Genomic DNA, 20584 nt, shown 5'->3' with positions numbered 1-20584 from the left:
CGATATGACTACGATATGTAAGTCATTAAGACAATTTTTTCAGCCACAGGCATAGTGAAAACATTTTTCATGATAAAAGCTTAAATGCTTATGTGCCCCGTATGTATATTTTCTCAGGGTAATGTAATCTAAAATCTCGGTGATGTTACAACGAATAAGAAAGAGCGGTATAAATACAAAAGTATGTACATCAAAAGAATGTCAATCCTCCCTTCAAGGGAATGGTTAAATGTCCACCACAATCCATCTCAAAAATCTCCAACAAAAAAGATCGTAAAAGACTAAATGTTGACGTCTTACGGGTATTGCTCATGATGCTTAAGCACGCATGCGAACGGCGCGGCGCATCGACTTCTTGCCCCTCTTGGCAACCATTTTGAGGCTCTCAGCTTGACCAGACTGGCATGAAGTACCATCAGCAACAGCCTGGGAAGCAGACCAGCTACCACTGGCGCATCGCTGGAAGTGAGTTCCGTCAATGCAGTTCCATTGGCCTTCAGTGGGGCAAGCTGTGCCGGCTGCGAAACCGCCGCTGGGGCTTGATCCTGAGCTGGCGTTGGAGCCGGAGCTGGGAGCTGGCGGAAGAGCAGCAGCAGCAGAAGTAGGGGATGGAGCCGCCTGAGACTGAGCAGGGGGGGCTCGCAACGGGAGCGGAGGTGACAACAGGCTCGGAAGCGGCAGGCTGAGAAGCGGCAGGCTGAGAAGCGGCAGGTTGAGAAGCTGCGGGCTGGGTAGCAGCGGGCTGAGAAGCTGGTGGCCTAGTAATAAAGACACCGCCGGCGCTGGGAACACTGGCTTGAGTAGGCTGGGAGGGAGAGCTAGTGAGAGCAGAGCCAGAGCCAGAGCCAGAGCCGCCGTTGGTAGGGTTTGGGGCACCAGAAGCGGTGCAAGTTGGACCCTGGAAGACGTCGGTAGCGCCGTTGAATTTGTCAACATCATTTCCAGGATTAGGGAACAAGAGATCATGGCCCTCGTCAGTTCCGCAGTCCTTCGCGCCAGCGAAGTTGGCTTGGTGCATATCCGGAAGAGTGTTCAAGAAGTCCTTGGAGCCTCCTGATCCAGTGACAGTCAAAGGCGCACAATTCATGTACATCTCACGGTTGCCAACCTTGTTGAACCAAGTCCAGGCCAGCGTGTAGTTACCGGATTGCAATTCCTTAGGAATGGTGTATTCGTATGTGTAAGGATCCACGGTACTGGCATCATTTTCGGGCAAATTGCCTATTTGGTCCTTGGCAGGGCAGCCACCCTCGATGGACTTGATGACTTTCCAGACAGAGTTCTTGTCAGGCTTTGCATCAGTGGTAACAGAAACTTGACATGAACCGCCACCGTGAACAGCGGAGCCCATAAAAGCGAGTTTCTGCGTGCTGCCTTGGGCATAGACATTACTAGCTCCGTCGAGGATATAGTCATAGGGAACGCCCTCTATTGTGCCCACTTTGCAAGGAAAATTTGCGCCAGAGGGATCAAGAGGAGCGTTTTTCAGATTTGATGCGTCAAACGGGACGGGGTTTGTCATAACGATGTGGGCACTGGCGGCCGTAGCCAGGGCAGTGACGGCGAAAAGTTTGGAGAACATTTTGAAGGAGAGTGATATCGGAGTCTAAATCGTACCGGACGAAAAAGTCTCAGGATAATGCGGTGGTATGAATAGTCGTCAAGATTGGGGGAAAAGGCTCAAAAGACCGGATAGTGATTGAGAATCTGAGAACACTTGTGTTAGTTTATGTTTTATCTTCTTGACAAGAATGATTTTCAGGCCTTTTATCAGAATTGAGGACCAGAGTTAAGGAAGAGGGACAGAGAGATGGAACAACGCGTAGAGTGGTTTGCCGACTTACAGTGAAAGCTGCGAGAAGACGGCAAGAAGCTTGTTGCAGTCACACAAGATATCACAGATTCTTTAATAGCAAGCAACCAGGCCAGCGTATGTAAGGAAAGTCTTGGAAAAGATGAGCAAAAATAAAAGAAGAAAACAAGGGCTAGCCTCGTGAAAGAATGAAGGAGAGTGAGTCTTGACGACGTTCACTTGAAGGAAGGACTGTTGACTGGTGATGTCTTGAAAACACAAAACAAAAACCAGACGAGGTTGGGGTGAGACGTCCATTATATACAATGCGTTCCGCAGAGTGGCATGTTGAAAGGATATCGGCTCAGCCGCCATCGCCCCTAGATCATGACTAGCAGGAAAGATACAGCTGCAGGAACAGAGAGAGGCAGGGGAGCCATTGGCGAAGCAGGGGCCCCGGTCCAAACAGGGACTTCATGCTTGATGGCACCCATGTTTCGCTCAAGAAACAAAGCCAGCGGGGAGAAAGAGTGAGCCCAGTAGAGTTCAACCGCGGGCTGGAAAACGGGTGTTTTCGAGGCACCGCGGATCACTAGTGTAGTGCACAAGTAGTGTGTCGAAGGGAGTGTCCACTGATAGGCTAGAGTTGTTGTTTCAGAGTCTCGAAGAAAGACCCAGAAATAGCGAACATGAGTGGACATCAGCCGAGAACCCCAGAAGGCCAAGCAGAGCTAAGTCTAACCCCTGAGTAACCTTGCAAGCCCTGTTCTCTCTTTTCTTCGTTTCTACTGTAAGAAGTTTGCCACCGTGAAGAGTGCCAGTGCTTGTTGGATATACCTCAACTAGAACAACCTGACCTGAACAAAGCCCTTACATAATTAATCGTCTTTCGAGAAACTTTGTGATTTTTCATAGTCCAACTGACATATATTCACTAGCCTTTCATTGTTTCAACTGTAACATGGCCAGTACTACCACGGCCAGGAATGTACATTGGACTGCGCCGTACACGGGTCAGACATCGGATGGCCTGTCTGTGCGCGGGTGTGCATGAAAATCTTGAAGAAAAAGGCTCAGGCAGCACGCCTTGGCGCCTACCTGCAGTACGGAGCTCTCTTTGAGGGGTGCGTGCTGCATGACAAGTTATCGCGACTCTAGGGGTCGCTTGACGTAGGTGCAGCGGTTAAGAAGCACACGAGTACTAAAGACCCAAATGCGGAGGGATTTGGAGGCTCAGCACTCTGCCGTAATGATCGGGTATATTGTCGAGGTAGCACTGCTAAAGGAAGCGGCCGCCAATGAGGTCGTCCCGACGCCTTGGGCATGAAGCCGGAGTCGAGGTTAGTCGATTGGTGAGATCCACAACTGTCGTGGTCTTTTTGGTTCCTCGTCCATCATTGGCCACGGCTTGCCGACCCTGTGCAAGGGAGGAGGAAGATCTTGTGCCACTGATTTTTCCAGCCTATTCGAAAAGTCGACATGATCTCCCTGCCGCTGCCAACAAAGGGGCAGGAAAATAAACATTCATGCATCGCGTCGCTATACTGAATGGCAAAAATTAACTCCATCTCTGCCGCCACAGTTGTTTCCTCTGACATAATACTCTGGTGCCCAATAGCTCTGGCATTACTGTAGGCATTTACTTTGCTCAATCAGACTCAGTGAAGTGGTGGGTGGCAGGGGTATGATAGGCTATTGGTGCACTAAACGCTCGTGAGCTGACCAAACAGAGGAATGACGCTTGCTTCGTGAGAGAGAACCGTCACCACTCAGCCCTTTTCATTGCGCATATCATTAAGCAGCTTCTTGTATGCGAGCCGGGGATGCGGCACCAGGCTTTGCCGCCGAGGAGCCAGGCTTTCCAGGGATGATGCGGAGAAAAGAGCTACGCTTCAAGCATACAAGTACCTCAATCATGGCTTTGGTGAGCGTAGTCATTGCCATCTCCATACAAGGAGATGCTTGGTAGGGTGTGGGGGCTTACAGGCTCCCTCAAGAAACATTGTGATCGGCCACGGGCCGAAAGTAATGGCTCGGTGGCACCATGGCTGTTTGCCTGTTTGCCTGTTCCATCTTGCAGACTGATGTTTGCTCATAGTTATAGGCTCGCTTTCGCATACGGCGTATCAAACATGGTAGCAGCACTAGCGCTCTCTTCCTTTCCCCGAAGCCATCACAGCTGTCGAAGCTGTCGTGTACCATTTGCAAGGCCGTATTACGGACAGCGCTGGATGAAGCAAAGGGGCACTCGCCACCTCGTCGACACCACACGAGTCGTATCATGCCGTCAACGCTCACATGTCGATTTAGGCAATAACCAGCCAGCCACAAAAAATCTCGTAATGTATACGAGCAAGGGGCTCAGCCTGTTTGTCTGTATCGCTTCTAGAGTGTGTGTGTGGCGAGGATCCTCCCTCTCTGAGATCCCAATGCTACGCCAGTCCCTAGTTCTGTGACCCCCTGTTCGCTCGGTATGTAAGGGCAAGGGTGCTCTAAATCCCTAGTCTCCGTACCGTGGGATGGATCGAGTTCTGGTGAAACAAAGGCTGGTTTCATGACCAGCACCTGCTAGGCGTCTTGCCCGCAGATTCACAGCCTCTATGGAAGGCTTGGGTCGAGGGAGGCGGAAAGAATACGCACCAGCGACACAAGGGACGATGGCGTCACAACGAGACACGCGTGCAGCTGAATCGCCAGTCAGCAGGGGCAGAAGCCAATGGTGTTGAGGAGCATACCATGCGTGCTGTGGCGGCGGCAGCAGCAGCGGCATCGCAGCCAGTCGCGGGCTCAGCGGATGACTTGGCAGAGGTTTTGTTTGGACCATAGACGCGCCGGGGCTGGCGATGCTTGAACGCTGCAGGCCACTAAGCTGCGCAGAATCCCGTGATGAGTCCTGCTAACCGCCTTCCACCCAGCGAGCGCGAAACGTGCAGGTGCCTGCATGCAATCGCCTAGAGCCTAATAGCCGCTGAAAACTTACCTACATGGAAGGCCTCCAAAGCAACCACGAAGCGGTGTACGATATTGACGGCATTGCCGACTTTGATCGCGTCTACAGACTCATGCGCATCAACTCATAGCCGCCGGAGGGCCCCTTGGGCAGCTCGCCCACTGGATATCAGGCCTGGGGTAGACCGCCTTCACCTTCTCATATACACTACCAAGACAACTTGGCGCCTCCATCGTGACTTTCCCTCTTTGGTATGTCGTAAGCCGTCACACGTTTGGTGTTGGCATGCAGCTATTTAGACGCCATCACGATTCAGCACCGGGCGTATACTCTCAAGTAGCTATGCCGATACAAGCTTCGTAGCCAAGGCAGATGATATCTTCGCGACCAGAATAAGATGAAGGGGTTATTAGTCTCTGCTGTCGGCAGCATCAGCAGATTACCCATAATTGACGGCACGACCGTTTTCCCAGTCCGAACTCTTGGCCTCTGCATCTATCCACATACAAGACAAAAGACCTTGTTAGCAGAATGGCCAAGACGGCTTGTAATTGAATAGTAATTATTCAGTAACATTTGGTTCCGCAGCGGTATCATGTTCAAAAATATCTGCACGAAGCTCTCTCAATGCCAGACACTCCTAGGCTTGGCATCGCTCTTCAACTGAGAGTGCACCCGTCCTTGGTTTATTACTGTGGGGGTTTTCTCATATGAGAGAAAACAATGTTTTCTTGGCAGACTTCCTAGCGCGGTCATGGTTATAGATTGATTGCATTAATCTCCATTTCTACGTGGATATTCGCTTCAAGCTCGGCCAGCTCTCCGAAGCACAGGAGAACTAGAGGCTAAAATTGCAATCGGGAGCCATGCCGTGGACATTGCTTTTCTCGTTGAACCCTGTTTAATTTACTTAAGCTTGAAATGCTCCGTTCGCTAACAGTGTTACAGACAAATTACTTCGGAATCCTATCCGAAATTCACCTAAAATTTGCGTTGGTGTTCTGACCTTCTCGTTTCGTCCATAGTGCTGGCTTCTCGCAAATTGCGTCGCCGGGAGGGCCACATACAGTCAACGTATTCCCTGGCGCTTCCTATGCGGCAATAAGCATGTATTTAGGTAATTTAATGAATCCACTGCTGTAAATTTCTCATTGTCTAATATATACGCAATTACATGTGATGCCAACATGTCGTTGAATGTGGAGACTGCTCAATCATACGCATTGTTGGTCGAAGTAGAAGTCCGAGCTGTTGGTTCCGCCAAGTGCACGTTTGTCGACCCGTGGTCTGGGTAAAGGCAGATTCCTGGTCTCTGAATCCGCGTGTCCACAAATATTTCCCGCTCCGGGTATCTACTAGTATCCTGAGCAGAACGGATGTCACCCCACCACGGTGCGCACCATTCACAGAAGAGTTGGCTGCTTGGCTGAGAGAACGGGTGAAGCCTGACGTCTACCGTCCTATACTATCTTGCCTTCTACACACAAGACGTTTATTTACGCATCATCCGCTATCAACTATTCAAAAAATACATAATATCTAACAGCATAACTAATCTAGCTCCTGGATCTTGTTATAGGCGTTATACGTGTCGCCTCTGCATTCGCCAGTTAAGCGCCGACTGCATTCGCCGTCCGATTATCTGGAAGTGAAAAGTCAGCGTGCTCTTAGTATGCACACAGGAGCTCAGATATTACCATCAGGAAATATCCAGTCTCCTCGCGTCCACAGCTTCATTTTGTTTTGGCGGAAATCTTCAAAATCCCATTCGCGCTTCTCCAGCGCCCCAGGGTTCAGGAACACATAGACGGATGCCTCCTTGATCTCTCCCTCAACTTCCTTCTCGCCCTCCTTCTTCAGCAACCTAACCTTGGTGTCGATTCGTTCATACTCATTTCCTTCAAAGACATCCAGCTTTTGCAGATTGGCCTCTGTCAGTCCAGTCGCGTACATGCCCCGCACGCAGTGACCCTCCTCGGCAATGATGGCTGGGTAGTCTTCGGATTGGACTCTGTGGCGACAGTAACCATCTAGAATAGCAGGTGTAAACGTATGAAGGTCTTGAATTGCCTGTGGTGGCTGCCTATCGCCATAGCAAACGCTAAAGAACACTTCGGGAGCCATCTGTGAAAATCAGTATGTGGTAAAATAGCCCTTTGAGTTGCATAAGAATCTCACCAGTGTCCCTAGGTAGGCATTAAAGAACACATCGCATTAGTCTAGTGCATCTTTAAAATTGAAAATGGTATATTTACCATAGAAAAAGGCTTTGTTTTCGCCACTCATATTGCTTGCGTCGTCCCGTTGTTGCTTGTGTTATTTATGACAGTCTAGGTTAGGTTGTATGCCTAGATGAGGATCGAGGTCGTGTCAGTAACCTTAGCTGGTATGGGCCTGGGAGTGCAGGATTTTCAAGTGAAAAGTCGATAAATATTTGAACTTGAGTGAAGATTAAATGTCGGGAGAGAGTCACGATGATACTACTTCGCTTTATGCGAAATTGCCGATTCTTTTAGTTATCTCCTCGGTAGTATTACGAAACTTCCCCGCCAAGTGTAGTATCTCTAGTGGGGGTTAAGCGCCTTCTCTTTGACGATGTCGGCGCAAACAGAGTAGCAACAGCAAAGACAATTCACCAACAATCATAATTAGATGGAATTTAGTATATGAAAAAAAAAAATGCAATCTCACACATAGATAGCAGATGCCACAAGATACCGAGACCTCAGCGTATATAATTCTAATGATTTACCAATGCAGTCTATTTGATACCGCATGTAATACTTGCAAGTACTGCGTGCTCTGCCGCTGAGCAAGACGTTATCGATAAGATAAGAATGCCTAGAGCTCCTTACGCTCACCCCAGAGCTTGGGGAGTATGCATCACTAGTGCGCGGAACATCATTGTTGCACCACCTAGCGCAATTGGTTTTGGTGACCGCGATGCCCAGTTTCGTTCAACTCCGGAAATTTCACGAGGCGTCGCATTCAGTAGATTCAACCTCCAAGGCTGCGGGCCGCAACAACTCCATACTTTTATCCGCCAACGCTCCCCACCCCATCTTTCCTAGCGACAGGCGGCCCTTCGATTTGAATTTTTTTGCAAAGAAGATTTCCAAAGGGATAGAACATCTTAATTTGCTACATTACTCCGCTCAGCGCCACCTTCGTCAGCCTCTTCGCGGCGCGTTCTCGTCCCCATACTCGCCCTCAGCCTTGCTGCGATTTCTCGGTTTCGGCATCGCCTCACCATCCCTTCCTCGGATGGAAGGCAGAGCTGCGTCTCACGGACGCCGATAATGCAGCCATGTCGGGAACCACTATTGACGATGTCGTGAAGCGACTTAGCACCCCGGAATTAGGTACGGCGGCCTCAACTTCAGCCTTACTCGCTCTTCGTCTTCTCCTCGTCGCATGCTGCTGTGATGAGTGCAACTGCTAATCTCTCGTTAATCAACAGATCCTCGGCTCAAGGTGGAAGCGGCAACCACCTTGCGCGACAGCCTGGACGCTTACACCAATGGCCCCATCTACGAACCCTTCTTGAAACGGCTGATGCCCATCTTCATAAACATCCTACGAGGGCCATGCATCTTTCAAAGCAGCTCTCCGGAGCAGGTAATGAGCTTGCAGAATACGTCCAAGATTTTTGGTTACTGATAGAGAGGGATAGAAACTCCGCAACTGCATCCTCGAGGTGCTGCACCGGCTGCCAACCGCCATGTCCCCCACCGAACCGTTCAAACCATATGCCGAAGAGATTGTCGATTTGCTTATGCAGCTGGTTCGCATCGACAACGAAGACAATGCCACACTATGCGTCAAAATCACATCCGATATCATGCGCCACCAACATCAAGTTTTGCAGAACAAGGTCCAGCCCTTCCTCTCGTTGATCCAGGAGCTCTTCGATCAGATGGAAAAAGTTGTCAAGGAACAATTAGATAATGCGTCGCTCGCTCCAAACCCCCAACCCGGTGCACCGTCAACACCGGGCAGCACACACGCCAACTTCCAGTCTCCTCGACCAGGCTCTCCTGCAGCTTCAGTGCCGGAGCTGGGTGCCGATCCCCAGCAACAGAACCGACCGCTTCTTAAAGGAATGCAATCCTTCAAAGTCCTTTCCGAGTGTCCCATCATCGTCGTTTCGATTTTTCAGATATATCGCAGCACAGTTCAGGTCAACGTCCCCAAATTCGTTCCGCTCATCAAGGGTTTCCTCTCTCTTCAAGCCAGCGCTCAGAAACAGGCCCACGAAGATGCTGCTGCTCGGGGCGATATACACACAGGAGTGAGTGCGGGTATCAAGAATCGGGCCGCTTTTGGTGATTTCATCACGGCTCAGATCAAGACGATGAGCTTCCTAGCCTACCTCCTCCGCCAATACGCTTCACAACTGAAAGACTTTCTCCACCTATTGCCGGACATTGTGATTCGATTACTCAAAGACTGCCCGCGGGAGAAATCGGGTACGCGAAAGGAGCTACTCATTGCTATTAGGCATATAATCAATTACAATTTCCGCAAGATATTTCTCCCCAAGATCGATGCGCTTTTGGACGAGCGCACGCTAACTGGCGATGGCTTGACTGTTTATGAGACGATGAGGCCGCTAGCATATAGCATGTTGGCCGACCTGATTCACCACGTGCGCGACTCATTGACTCCAGAGCAGATTCGCAAAACTGTCGAAGTATATACCAGAAATCTTCAAGATAACTTCCCTGGAACTAGCTTCCAGACAATGAGTGCGAAGCTTCTCTTGAACATGGCTGAATGCATCGCGAAGCTTCCCAACAAGGTGGACGCAAGACACTACTTGATGATGATTCTCAATGCCATCGGCGACAAATTTGCTGCTATGAACCGACAGTACCCGAACGCTGTGAAGCTTTCCAAGTTGTACCACCAACAGGCCGAGGCTGGCGCGCCTGAATCCTATCTTGCTGATAAGGAGACACCCCCAGATTGGGACGAGACCGACATCTTCTCCGCGGTACCCATCAAGATCTCAAACCCCCGGGATCGAGGTGCTGATCCAGTCGGAGACAACAAATTTCTTTTCAGGAATTTGATGAATGGGCTTAAGAATACGTTCTACCAACTGAGAACTTGCAACATTGGCACTCCCATTGACCCCCAGAACGCACCAGCACACTGGCAAGAGGTCGCTTACGGCTTTACGGCAGAGGAAGTGAATGTAATCGTCAAATTGTTTCGGGAGGGTGCCTATGTCTTCCGATACTACGAAATCGAAAAACCAGCAACGGAGAATCAGTATGTATCACCTGTTGAGTACATGGCGAATTTTTACATGGTCTCGAGCAGTAAGGAAGAGAAAGATCTGCTAGAAACATTCGCCACCGTTTTCCATTGCATCGACCCAGCTACCTTTCACGAAGTATTCCAGCAGGAGATTCCACATCTTTATGACATGATCTTTGAGCACACGGCCCTGCTGCATATACCCCAGTTCTTCCTTGCCAGCGAAGCGACGTCGCCGAGCTTTTGCGGTATGCTTTTGCAGTTTCTTATGGAGCGAATCGACGAAGTTGGCTCAGCAGACGTCAAGAAATCCTCCATCTTGCTGCGGCTCTTCAAACTGGCCTTTATGGCGGTGACCTTGTTTGCTACACAAAATGAACAAGTTTTGCTACCTCATGTCGTCAACATTGTGACAAAATCGATAGAGCTGTCGACAAAAGCGGAGGAGCCAATGAACTACTTCCTTCTTCTGCGGTCCCTTTTCAGGAGCATCGGTGGCGGTAAATTCGAGCAGCTCTACAAGCAAATTCTACCTTTGCTTGAGATGCTACTGGATGTTCTCAATAACCTTCTCATGGCCGCGCGGAAACCATCAGAACGCGATCTATACGTTGAGCTGTGCCTTACTGTGCCAGCGCGACTTAGCCATTTGCTGCCGCATCTCAGCTTTCTCATGCGTCCGTTAGTTGTTGCTCTTCGGGCCGGCACTGACCTTGTTGGGCAAGGACTTCGTACCTTGGAGCTCTGTGTCGACAATCTCACGGCGGACTACCTCGATCCGATCATGGCACCAGTAATCGACGAGCTCATGACCGCCTTATTCGACCATCTGAAGCCACATCCTTATAGCCACTTCCATGCGCATACTACCATGCGGATTCTGGGAAAGCTTGGAGGTAGAAACCGCAAATTCATGACAGGCGCTGTTCCCCTTGCGTATACTAGCTTTGCAGACGATCCCTCGAGCTTTGATTTACGGCTTATTGGTTCCAAGAAAGACAGGGCATTCCCGGCCGAACTTGGTATCGACTTTGCCATTCAAAAGCTGATGGATGTGCCCAGGAACAATAAAAATAGCCAAAATCGACAGTATGATGATTACTACAAGAAACAGGCGATCCATTTCATCAAGGCTCAGCTGAAACTGCGCATCGGTTTTGATCAACTGCCAGATGATTTTCCAAAGATTGTTAGGCTCCAGGCACAAGATTTTTTGAACCGCAACATGGATATCAATTTCGCGCCGTTCGAAATTTCAAGCCGTGAAAAGTCTATTCCCAAAAAGGATGAAGAGGATAAAATAACCAAGAAACTGCTCAAGGCGGTCATGTTTTCGCAGTCAATGCCGGATGTCAAACAGGAGTCCAGCACTTTTCTCCTTGACGTTTGTCGACATTTCGTCCTCATCGAAGTTGGGCGATCTTTGATCGACCTGAAGCGAAACTATAGCCCCTTTGACCCTAAAGCAGGCGAAGGCCCACTGACGATTGATACTCGTGTCTTATCAGACGCTATTGTTGAATCCCTAGCATCTGACCACCCCGATGTTCGCGAAGCAGCGCAACAGGCGATCCGAGAACTCTACAGCTGCACGGCCCTCATTTTTGGCTCAGATGCCAATGTTGGCCGACTTCAGTTATTCCACCACCTAAGTAACACATTCTGCCATAGCTGCTATGAGGAAGAATGGTTTACAAAGACTGGAGGAAGTCTTGGTATTAATTTCTTGCTTACGGAGCTTGACCTCGGGGATGCTTGGGTCGCATCAAAACAGACTGAATTCATTCGTGCTCTCATGTATGTCATCAAAGACATGCCCCTGGATCTCCCAGAGAAGACCAGGAGTCTTGCCCAGACAAGCCTTGAAGTTTTGCTTCGGCGAATCACCAAAGATGTCAAGAAAGCCGATGCTCTGCCAGTCCAACAGCAACCAGGTCAGCCACAGGTCAAGCAGCCCCGCCTGGCCCAAATCTGTATGCAATTCAATACCGAGCTTTCGCATATGAACAAGTTTGTCCGCGAGACTGCCAAAAACTCGCTAGAACTCATCGCAGAGGCCGCTGGCTGTGAGGTATGGGAGCTTGTAGAGCCATACAAAGACAGGTTTCTACAGCCCATATACGCCAAGCCCCTTCGCGCGCTGCCCTTCCCTATTCAGATTGGATACATCAACGCCATGACCTACCATATGAGTCTCAAGAACGACTGGGTTACTTTCGATGAGAATCTTAACCGTCTGCTGATGGAGTCACTTGCATTGGCTGATGCCAACGACGAATCCTTGGCCAACAAACCTGCCGAATTCCGAACGCATGAGCACATCGTCAACCTACGCGTGTCCTGCATCAAGCTTCTTTCCACTGCAATGACATTTGACGAGTTTGCGAACAACCCGACCAAGGGCAAGATCCTTTCCGTCTTCTTCAAGTGTCTCTATTCCGAGTCAAAGCCTACGATTGCAGCGGCAAACGACGCCCTAAAGTCGGTGCTGGCTGTTGATAGACGCCTACCGAAAGATTTGCTCCAAAGCGGCTTGCGTCCTGTTTTACAGAGTCTATCAGACCCCAAAAGGCTAAATACACATGGGCTTGATAACTTGTCAAGGCTGCTGAAGCTGCTTACTAGTTATTTTAAAGTCGAGATTGGCGCCCGTTTGCTTGATCAAATTGAGTCCATCGTTGAGCCCAATGCCTGGCAGCAGATTTCCTTTACATTTTTTGAGCAGCACCCTCAAATGAAGGTTATAACTGCTATTCTCAACATCTTCCATCTCCTGCCTTCGCCGGCGGAAGCTTTTAAGGATCGCTTGATCGATTGCTTCCTTGGCCTCGAGGAGCGACTTCGACGAACTCATCAAAGTCCATTTAGGCTACCCATGTTCCTGTATCTGAACAGGTACCCAAAGGAAATTTGGGCATACTTACTTGGCAAGCTAGACGATCTGAAATATGGACGACTTTTGGCACAAGTCCTTCTTCATCCAGATAGCACGCCACTGAGAGAGACGGCCGTGGAGAATTTAGAAGGCTTGATTGGAAAGTGCAACGAGATTGCCGCACTCAACAATGACAAGAAATACATTGCCATCGTCAACACAATCCACATTTTGCACTCTATCGGACAGTTCCCTGCTTCTAGTGGCTGGATGGATAAGAAGGAACACCTCACCTGGTTGAAAACCATTGGAAAAGACCTCGAGGCTAACATTCGTGGCTACTCGCTCCCAGCGGCTCTTCGTTTACCCGGATACCAAGCGGCCGAGCAGCTCATGAATATCCTTGTCAAATCGCTAGAGAGATCACCGAAAGATTTGGATGCCTTGTTCAGTTTGGTAGATTCAGTTGCTATGGAGGAGCTTCGCTCCACACAGCCGCTCTTCTCATTCATTTACGAGAAGATTATCGGCAGTGATTCCCTAGAATTTTGGAAATCGACGTTCCTTCGTTGTCTTGACGCCTACTCCGGAAAGACTGCTTCAAACAAGACGAAATATTTCCTACTCCATTATATCGTCAATCCGATTGTCGCCACAGATGTCATGCGGCACTGGAACCAGCCAGAACAGAACCGGGCCCAGAGGCTGATGGATCGCTCCATAATTGATGCTGTGAGCGCCAAGATTTGGAAAGTTCACCCTGAAATGACGCTTGACGACTCGGCGCAACCAGGAATCGACCACATCCGATTCGAAGTACTGCAGCTATCCGCAATGCTAGTCAAATATTACCACACGACACTCCAGGATGCGCGAAAAGACATCATCAAGTTTGGTTGGACGTTTATTCGCTTGGACGATGTCATCAACAAGCATGCGGCGTACGTAGTGATAGGATATTTCATTGCTCACTACGAAACGCCTCAGAAGATCGTCAGCCAGGTATATATGTCTTTGCTGAAGACTAACTCTAATGAAGGCCGGGCTTTAGTCACTCAAGCCCTTGAACTCATTGCACCGGTGCTTCCTAAACGCTGCGGCACGGGTCCAAATGAACGGAGCACACAATGGGCTGTGGCGCCGCGCCGCGTATTGGCCGACGAGGGCCAGAATATGCAACAGATGACAAGCATCTTCAACTTTCTCGTGCGACATCCCGAGCTTTTCTACGAGGCCAGGGATAAATACGCCGTTCTCATCATCACATCTCTCAGAAAGGTTGCCGCACCACCCAACCCTTCTCATGAAAGCAAGAAACTGGCCTTGAATATGATGTGGCTCATTTGGACCTGGGAGCAATGGCGGATCGAGGGTAAGAAATCGCCTCTCTTATCATCAAGATCGCTCTCTGAATCACCAACTTCGAGAAAACGGAAGCTGGATAGCGATCCACCAGTTACGTCGCCAACGTCAGCGAGGCAGACGGCTGCAGTAGATCGTCCAGAGTATCAGATACCGCCTCTGTTCCGCCTCAAGATGGTCAAATATTTGGTAGAGTTCATTGCACAGCTTAACGAGAGGTATCAACTGCCTTCCGCTAAACCCCGTGGACCTCAGGCAAATGCTCTTCCAGTATCTGCGCCCATGACGGAACTTTGCAAGAAGGCTATGGCGCTCCTCTACAACCTCGTACAGCCTCAATGCTGGGGAGACTTGGATCTCGATCTATTTCCAAATGTCACCGATGTTATCCTCGCGCACGAAAAGACACAGACAGTTCTCAATGCTGACCCTTCCGACAAGGAAAAATATGACGAGAAATTCCTTACAAATATCATCAACACGCTGCAAGTTGTCCGCATTATCCTGAACTTCAAGTCAGACGAGTGGATTCAAAGGAGTATCGCGCCTATCCAAAAGGTCCTGGAGAAATGCCTGAAGTCTGAAAATCCGGAGATTCAGGATTGCTTGCACCTCTCCAGTAAGGAGTACGATGATGGGCGAGAGCTGAAGTCCACCATCAGGCGCATCCTCGACGCTGTACCCGAAGATACACCTATGGAAGATGCGGATGCAGAAGGCGAGTCTGAGGTTCAAACGTCTGAAATCGTTGCCTACCTCTCCCAGATAGCAACAGAACAGATGAATAGCAACCTTTATGTCTCAGGCGTCAATATCTTATGGTCACTGGGCAATCGCAAGCCTGCGATTATCGATCAACACATTCCTTCGCTTATGAAGGCTATGCAAAGCAAACACGCACGAGAGCATGTGCAGCATTACAGTGCTTTGGCAAGCCAAGCAACAGGGGTCCAACGAAGTCAAGAGGCAAATGGAAATACCGGGGAGCTCTCTGCGTATGAGCTAGAGATGCAGACAAAGCTGATGATCAAGGAAATACAGGTTGTGGCATTACGAATGGAAACTCTGGGCGATAATAGGCGACCGTTCTTGAGCGTTTTAGCAACCCTTGTGGAAAAGTCCATGCACATTGAGCTCTGCACAGAGATCCTTGGCATGGTAGAAGGCTGGGTCTTTAGATCTGAAGGTACTTGGCCGACTTTGAAGGAAAAGACGGCTGTTCTTCACAAGATGCTCTCCTTTGAGCACAGACAGGATCCGACAATGCTGTCCAAGTTCTTGGAGTTGGTGATTCGCATCTATGAGGACCCAAAGATCACGCGGACGGAGTTAACTGTGCGTATGGAGCACGCTTTTCTCATTGGAACAAGAGCGGTGGATGCTGAAATGCGAAATCGGTTCATGGCGATCTTTGACAAAAGCTTGTCTAAAACAGCCAGCGTTCGCCTCTCATACGTGTTGACATCGCAAAACTGGGACACTCTCGCGGACTCCTACTGGCTTGCCCAAGCCAATCACCTTTTGCTGGGAGCCGTGGAGATGAACACGAATATACAGCTTCATGCCGATGACTTCAAAGTGATCAGCGCGTCCCAGCTTGCTGGAGTCTACCCTAAAGACAACACAAGGGAACTAAACATGATGGAGGATGAAAAGTTCGATGCGCTCATGGCTAACCATCGACGATTCATGGCGGAAATTGGCGATGTAAAGGTCCGCGATATCATTGAGCCGTTGACCCAGCTACAACACATTGACAACCAGCTCGCTCATCAGCTGTGGGTCGTCGCATTCCCGATCTACTGGTCTGCGACTTTGCGCGATGAGAGACCTGAGCTTCAACACGGTATGGTTTCGCTGTTAACCAAGGACTATCACAGCCGCCAAATTGACAAGCGGCCCAATGTCGTCCAGTCTTTGATAGAAGGAGCAGCAAAGACTTGGCCCGAGTGCAGGCTTCCTCCGCATGTCTTGAAGTTTGAAGCAAAGACGTACGATGCTTGGTATACAGCCCTAGTACAGCTTGAGAATGCGGCCATCAAACCTGGCAGTGACTCGGCTACTGTTCGTGAGAGTAATCTTGATGCGCTTGTGGATCTCTACTCCTCCTTACAGGAAGATGACCTTTTCTATGGGACTTGGCGTCGTCGTTCCCAATTTGTGGAGACAAACGCTGGTCTTTCCTATGAACAGAATGGCATGTGGGACAAAGCCCAGAAACTTTATGAGGCAGCGCAGATCAAGGCAAGAACTGGCGTGATCCCATTCTCCCAAGCGGAGTATATGATTTGGGAAGATCACTGGGTCCTTTGTGCTCAAAAGCTGCAGCAATGGGAAATCCTTCAAGATTTTGCCAAGCACGAAAACTTCCAAGACTTGCTGCTCGAATGCGCTTGGCGCAACACGGACATGTGGCAGGATGAGCAGCACCGTGAGGCTCTGGATAATATTATCAAAGGAGTCATGGATGCCCCCACCCCACGACGAGCTTTCTTCCAGGCATTCATGTCTCTGCTCAAGTTCCACAACCAGCAAGAACCGGCAAACGATTTCGCCCGCGTGTGCGACGAAGCGATACAGCTGTCTATCAGAAAATGGCACCAGCTTCCCGTCCGATTAACAAATGCCCACATTCCCTTGCTCCAAAGCTTCCAACAACTGGTTGAGCTGCACGATGCTAGTGTCATCTGCCAGAGCTTAGCCAATACCAATGCAACAAACCTCGACGTCAAGTCAGGAGAGCTGAAGTTGCTGCTGGGCGCTTGGCGGGACAGACTTCCCAATGTCTGGGACGATATCACTGCTTGGCAAGACTTGGTTACCTGGAGACAACATATTTTCAACCTCATCAACCAGACTTATCTCCAACTGCTCCCACAGCAGGGCCAGCAAAACGCAGGCGGTGCTTCTTTTGCTTACCGCGGCTTCCACGAAACAGCCTGGATAATTAACCGGTTTGCTCATGTGGCGCGGAAGCACAGCTTGCCAGAAGTTTGCATTAACCAGCTCAGCCGTATCTACACCCTTCCAAACATTGAGATTCAAGAAGCCTTCTTGAAACTCCGCGAACAGGCCAGATGTCACTACGAAAATCCCGAGGAGTTGAATAGCGGATTGGATGTCATAAACAATACAAATCTGAACTACTTCAATCCCCAGCAGAAGGCCGAGTTCTACACGTTGAAGGGCATGTTCCTCGAGAAGCTCAAACACAAAGAGGAAGCTGATGCCGCATACGGCACAGCTTTGTATTTCGACATTGGAGCGGCCAAGGCCTGGGCTGAATGGGGATACTTTAATGATCGCAGATTTAAGGAAGATCCTGCGGATTTGAATGCGGCGAGACAGGCACTGACGTCCTACTTGCAAGCAGCCAGTAGCTACAAGAATGCAAAGTCGCGGAAGCTCCTTGCTAGAATTCTTTGGCTACTGAGTCTGGACGATGCTAAGGGCTCTATCGCTGCAGGATTTGATGATTTCAAGGGAGAGACTCCAACATGGTACTGGATCACATTTATTCCACAATTGCTGACTGGTTTGGGGTATAAAGAGGCACCAAGAGTGTATCAGATCCTTCTTGGAATCGCAAAGTCGTATCCTCAGGCTCTCTACTTCCAACTCAGGACAAACAGGGAAGACATGATGGCCATCAAGAAAACTCAGGAAGCCAAAGAAAAGGCGCGACTTCGAGCTCAGTCCGTTACTGCTAACGGCAAAGCTAGCACTTCTCCTGTACAGACGAAACAGGAGGCACCGAAGGCTGAAGGAAGCGCATCACGACCAGGCACAGCCACCGCGGGCGATGGAACTCAAGTCAAAACTGAAAATGGAGATGCCAATGGCACAACATCGGCGACACCTGCACCTGCAAACGGCGCCCAGGGAGGCCAAGAGCAAACACCATCTCAAGCTCCGGCCCAAGGCCAGGCGCAAGCGCAGCCGGCGGCCCAAAACCAGAAAAGGCCGCCATGGGAGCTGACTGAGGAAATCATGTCAGTTCTCAAGACAGCATTCCCGTTGCTGGCACTCTCAATGGAGACCATGGTGGATCAGATCCAAAAGCACTTCAAATGCCCGCCAGACGAAGACGCATACCGCCTCATTGTTGCGCTACTTAACGATGCTCTGACATATGTTAGCAGGACGCCGTCTTCCTTTGCGAAGAGCGTCAAGCTCCCCTCAGCGACTGAAACTAACATTACGCGATTTGCTGAGACAATCTTGCCAAACCACATAAAGAAGTCGTTTGAAGCCGATTTTGTTGAAGTGAAGCCTACCATGTACGAGTATATTCACAAGTTGAGGCGATGGCGGACAAAGTTCGAAGAGAAGCTGGACCGTCGGATTGTACACACCCCTCTGGAGGCGTTCTCTCCTCACCTGAGCGAATTCCGGTATCAAAAGTTTGACGAGGTCGAGATTCCCGGACAGTATCTTCAACACAAGGATAAGAATCAGGATTTCATCCGCATAGAGCGATTCTTGCCTAATGTCGATTTGATACGATCCGTCAATGCGTCGTACCGGAGACTTAAAATGCGTGGTCACGATGGCAGCATTCACTCATGGGCTGTCCAGCACCCCGCTGCCAGACACTGCCGACGAGAAGAGAAGATCTTGCAGCTCTTTAGACACCTCAACCAGACTTTGAGCCGCAAGAAGGAGAGCCGACGACGAGACTTGCAATTCACTCTGCCACTAATGGTTCCCTTGGCACCACATATAAGAATTGTGCAAGAGGATACGTCATATATCACGTTGCATGGCGTTTACGAGGATCATTGCCGGCGGATGGGCATGTCTAAAGACGAGCCGGTTTTGTTCACGCTGGAGAAGCTTCGAGGGGTTCTTGAATCCAAGGGAGGACAGGTAAGCCATTATTCCGACATGGGAGAGTGCACAGCGAACATGATTACTAACTTGAGCCATCACCAGTCGAAGCCTGAGCTGACGCCTACGGCGCGGTTGGAAGTCTTCAACGCAATCCAAGAGAAGTGGGTGCCATCGACTGTGGCATTGGAGTATTTCCAGCAGGCCTTCCCGCAATTCGCCGAATTTTGGCTATTCCGAAGGCAGTTTTCATACCAGCTGTCGGCATTGACGTTCATGACCTACATCTTGTATATGCACAACCGATACCCAGCCAAGATGAACATTGCGCGTGGGTCTGGCAACATCTGGGGCTCAGAACTCATGTCATTCATGAGCGCGTCCAAGCCGTTCTTCCACAACCCAGAGCCGGTGCCATTCCGCCTCACGCCGAACTTGCAGGCGCTCATGGGGCCTTTGGCCATGGAGGGAATCTTTGCCTGCTCAGTCATGGCGATTGCACGGTGCTTGACGGAACCGGAGCATGAGCTTGAGCACGCATTGACTCTGTTTGTCAGGGACGAAATGATGTTCTGGCTGATGAACAGCCACAGAAGCGGCATCAGCGAGAACCAGCTTCGCGACTCGGTGCAGCTCAACAGCGATTCCATTGTGAAGCGAGCCATCAGCTTGGCGCATAACCCGTCGGGCAACTTGCCTGCGAACCAGACAGTCATTGATGCGATCGCGAAGGCTGTGAACCCAATGAATCTGGCGCAGTGCGACGCTTTGTGGATGCCATATCTGTAGTTCATACAGCAGTTGGATCTTTATAAAAAAAAAAATTAAGAGAAAAAAAAACAACATTTTTTTACTATTGACTTCTTTGTCATTTAGGACTAGAAAGAACAGACTTAGGATGAGAGAGATGGAAGAGGGAGGGAATTGCAATTTTGGTATCATTCCATTCAGCAAGGCGTTGGGCAAGGGAAGTGGGAGGCTCGAGTGTTTTCCTTTTCCTTTTTTTTTTTACCTTTTTTCTTCTTGCTCATGTCTTTTTAAGTAATAATAAAATTAGGAGGACGAGGGAAACGTGCTCAGGGTACATGTATTCACGATAAAGCTAGATTTTTGCTAATGAGGGATGCGGGTACGTTGAATCGGGGGTTTCATGGATTTGGAGAGAGCATAGAATTGGTAAAATGCAAAGATTTATACTCATACTGCTGTTTTTTCTTCGATTCGATGGTGTTGTGATGGTGTAATGTGAAGTTGCTACTATTTGCTGTTGCCTTGTTGCATTTGCTGACGGTGTTTGGCTGCATCCATTAACAAGGTGTGTTTTGTCAGCCAGTAGTGAAATTTGGCAGCGGTGAGATCAGCCTCTTCTGTGTCTTTATAGCTCTTGTAACGCGACAAGGAAAGAATGTGAGCGAGGAAGAGCTAGATTCGTCGACGATATGGTCGATCAAGTCTCCATTCTCTTCTGACGGTGGCTTCACCTTGTGCAGTTCGATTAAAGCTGCTGACA

General features: G+C 49.6%; 4 protein-coding genes across 5 annotated transcripts; 1 reads left to right on the top strand and 3 right to left on the bottom strand.

Moving 5' to 3' along the window:
* Positions 1-71: 71 nt before the first annotated feature.
* On the bottom strand, positions 72-2084 carry TrAtP1_011787 (uncharacterized protein). Its single transcript, XM_014084851.2, has 2 exons — positions 1845-2084; positions 72-1707 (listed from the first exon to the last, which is right to left on the bottom strand). The coding sequence occupies exon 2, from the start codon at positions 1580-1582 to the stop codon at positions 497-499; it is 1086 nt and encodes a 361-aa protein (XP_013940326.2). The 5' UTR covers positions 1583-1707; positions 1845-2084; the 3' UTR covers positions 72-496.
* An 88-nt stretch (positions 2085-2172) lies between these two features.
* Positions 2173-2493, bottom strand: TrAtP1_011786 (uncharacterized protein; the record flags this gene model as incomplete). The annotated part of the gene is made up of 1 exon (XM_066115255.1): positions 2173-2493. The coding sequence occupies one exon, from the start codon at positions 2491-2493 to the stop codon at positions 2173-2175; it is 321 nt and encodes a 106-aa protein (XP_065971353.1).
* Positions 2494-6080: 3587 nt separating this feature from the next.
* TrAtP1_011785 (uncharacterized protein) lies at positions 6081-7371 on the bottom strand. 2 transcript variants are annotated; one of them, XM_066115254.1, is made up of 4 exons: positions 6998-7371; positions 6921-6928; positions 6440-6866; positions 6081-6384 (listed from the first exon to the last, which is right to left on the bottom strand). In XM_066115254.1, exons 1-4 carry the CDS (start codon positions 7026-7028, stop codon positions 6353-6355), a joined length of 498 nt encoding a protein of 165 aa, XP_065971351.1. In that variant the 5' UTR covers positions 7029-7371; the 3' UTR covers positions 6081-6352. The 2 variants fall into 2 exon arrangements, with proteins under 2 accessions (XP_065971351.1, XP_065971352.1); XM_066115253.1 differs by having other exon boundaries at positions 6081-6866.
* A 357-nt stretch (positions 7372-7728) lies between these two features.
* Positions 7729-20273, top strand: TrAtP1_011784 (uncharacterized protein). Its single transcript, XM_066115252.1, has 4 exons — positions 7729-8104; positions 8203-8360; positions 8416-19113; positions 19180-20273. Exons 1-4 carry the CDS (start codon positions 8050-8052, stop codon positions 19861-19863), a joined length of 11595 nt encoding a protein of 3864 aa, XP_065971350.1. The 5' UTR covers positions 7729-8049; the 3' UTR covers positions 19864-20273.
* The last annotated feature ends 311 nt before the right edge of the window (positions 20274-20584 follow it).

Source organism: Trichoderma atroviride, chromosome 6 (genome assembly GCF_020647795.1).
Source record: "Trichoderma atroviride chromosome 6, complete sequence".
NCBI classification, from domain to species: domain Eukaryota; kingdom Fungi; phylum Ascomycota; class Sordariomycetes; order Hypocreales; family Hypocreaceae; genus Trichoderma; species Trichoderma atroviride.
This window is presented reverse-complemented; position numbering and strand designations above follow the sequence as displayed.

Excerpts from the sequence above, each read along its gene's own strand:
- TrAtP1_011787 (XM_014084851.2), bottom strand. The coding sequence starts at position 1,582 with ATGTTCTCCAAACTTTTCGCCGTCACTGCCCTGGCTACGGCCGCCAGT.
- TrAtP1_011785 (XM_066115254.1), bottom strand. The coding sequence starts at position 7,028 with ATGAGTGGCGAAAACAAAGCCTTTTTCTATG. Across the intron at positions 6,385-6,439 it reads AGACTGGATATTTCCTGATG|ATAATCGGACGGCGAATGCA; the intron begins GTAATATCTGAG and ends TTTCACTTCCAG.
- TrAtP1_011784 (XM_066115252.1), top strand. The coding sequence starts at position 8,050 with ATGTCGGGAACCACTATTGACGATGTCGTGAAGCGACTTAGCACCCCG. Across the intron at positions 8,361-8,415 it reads AAAGCAGCTCTCCGGAGCAG|AAACTCCGCAACTGCATCCT; the intron begins GTAATGAGCTTG and ends AGAGAGGGATAG. Across the intron at positions 19,114-19,179 it reads TTGAATCCAAGGGAGGACAG|TCGAAGCCTGAGCTGACGCC; the intron begins GTAAGCCATTAT and ends AGCCATCACCAG.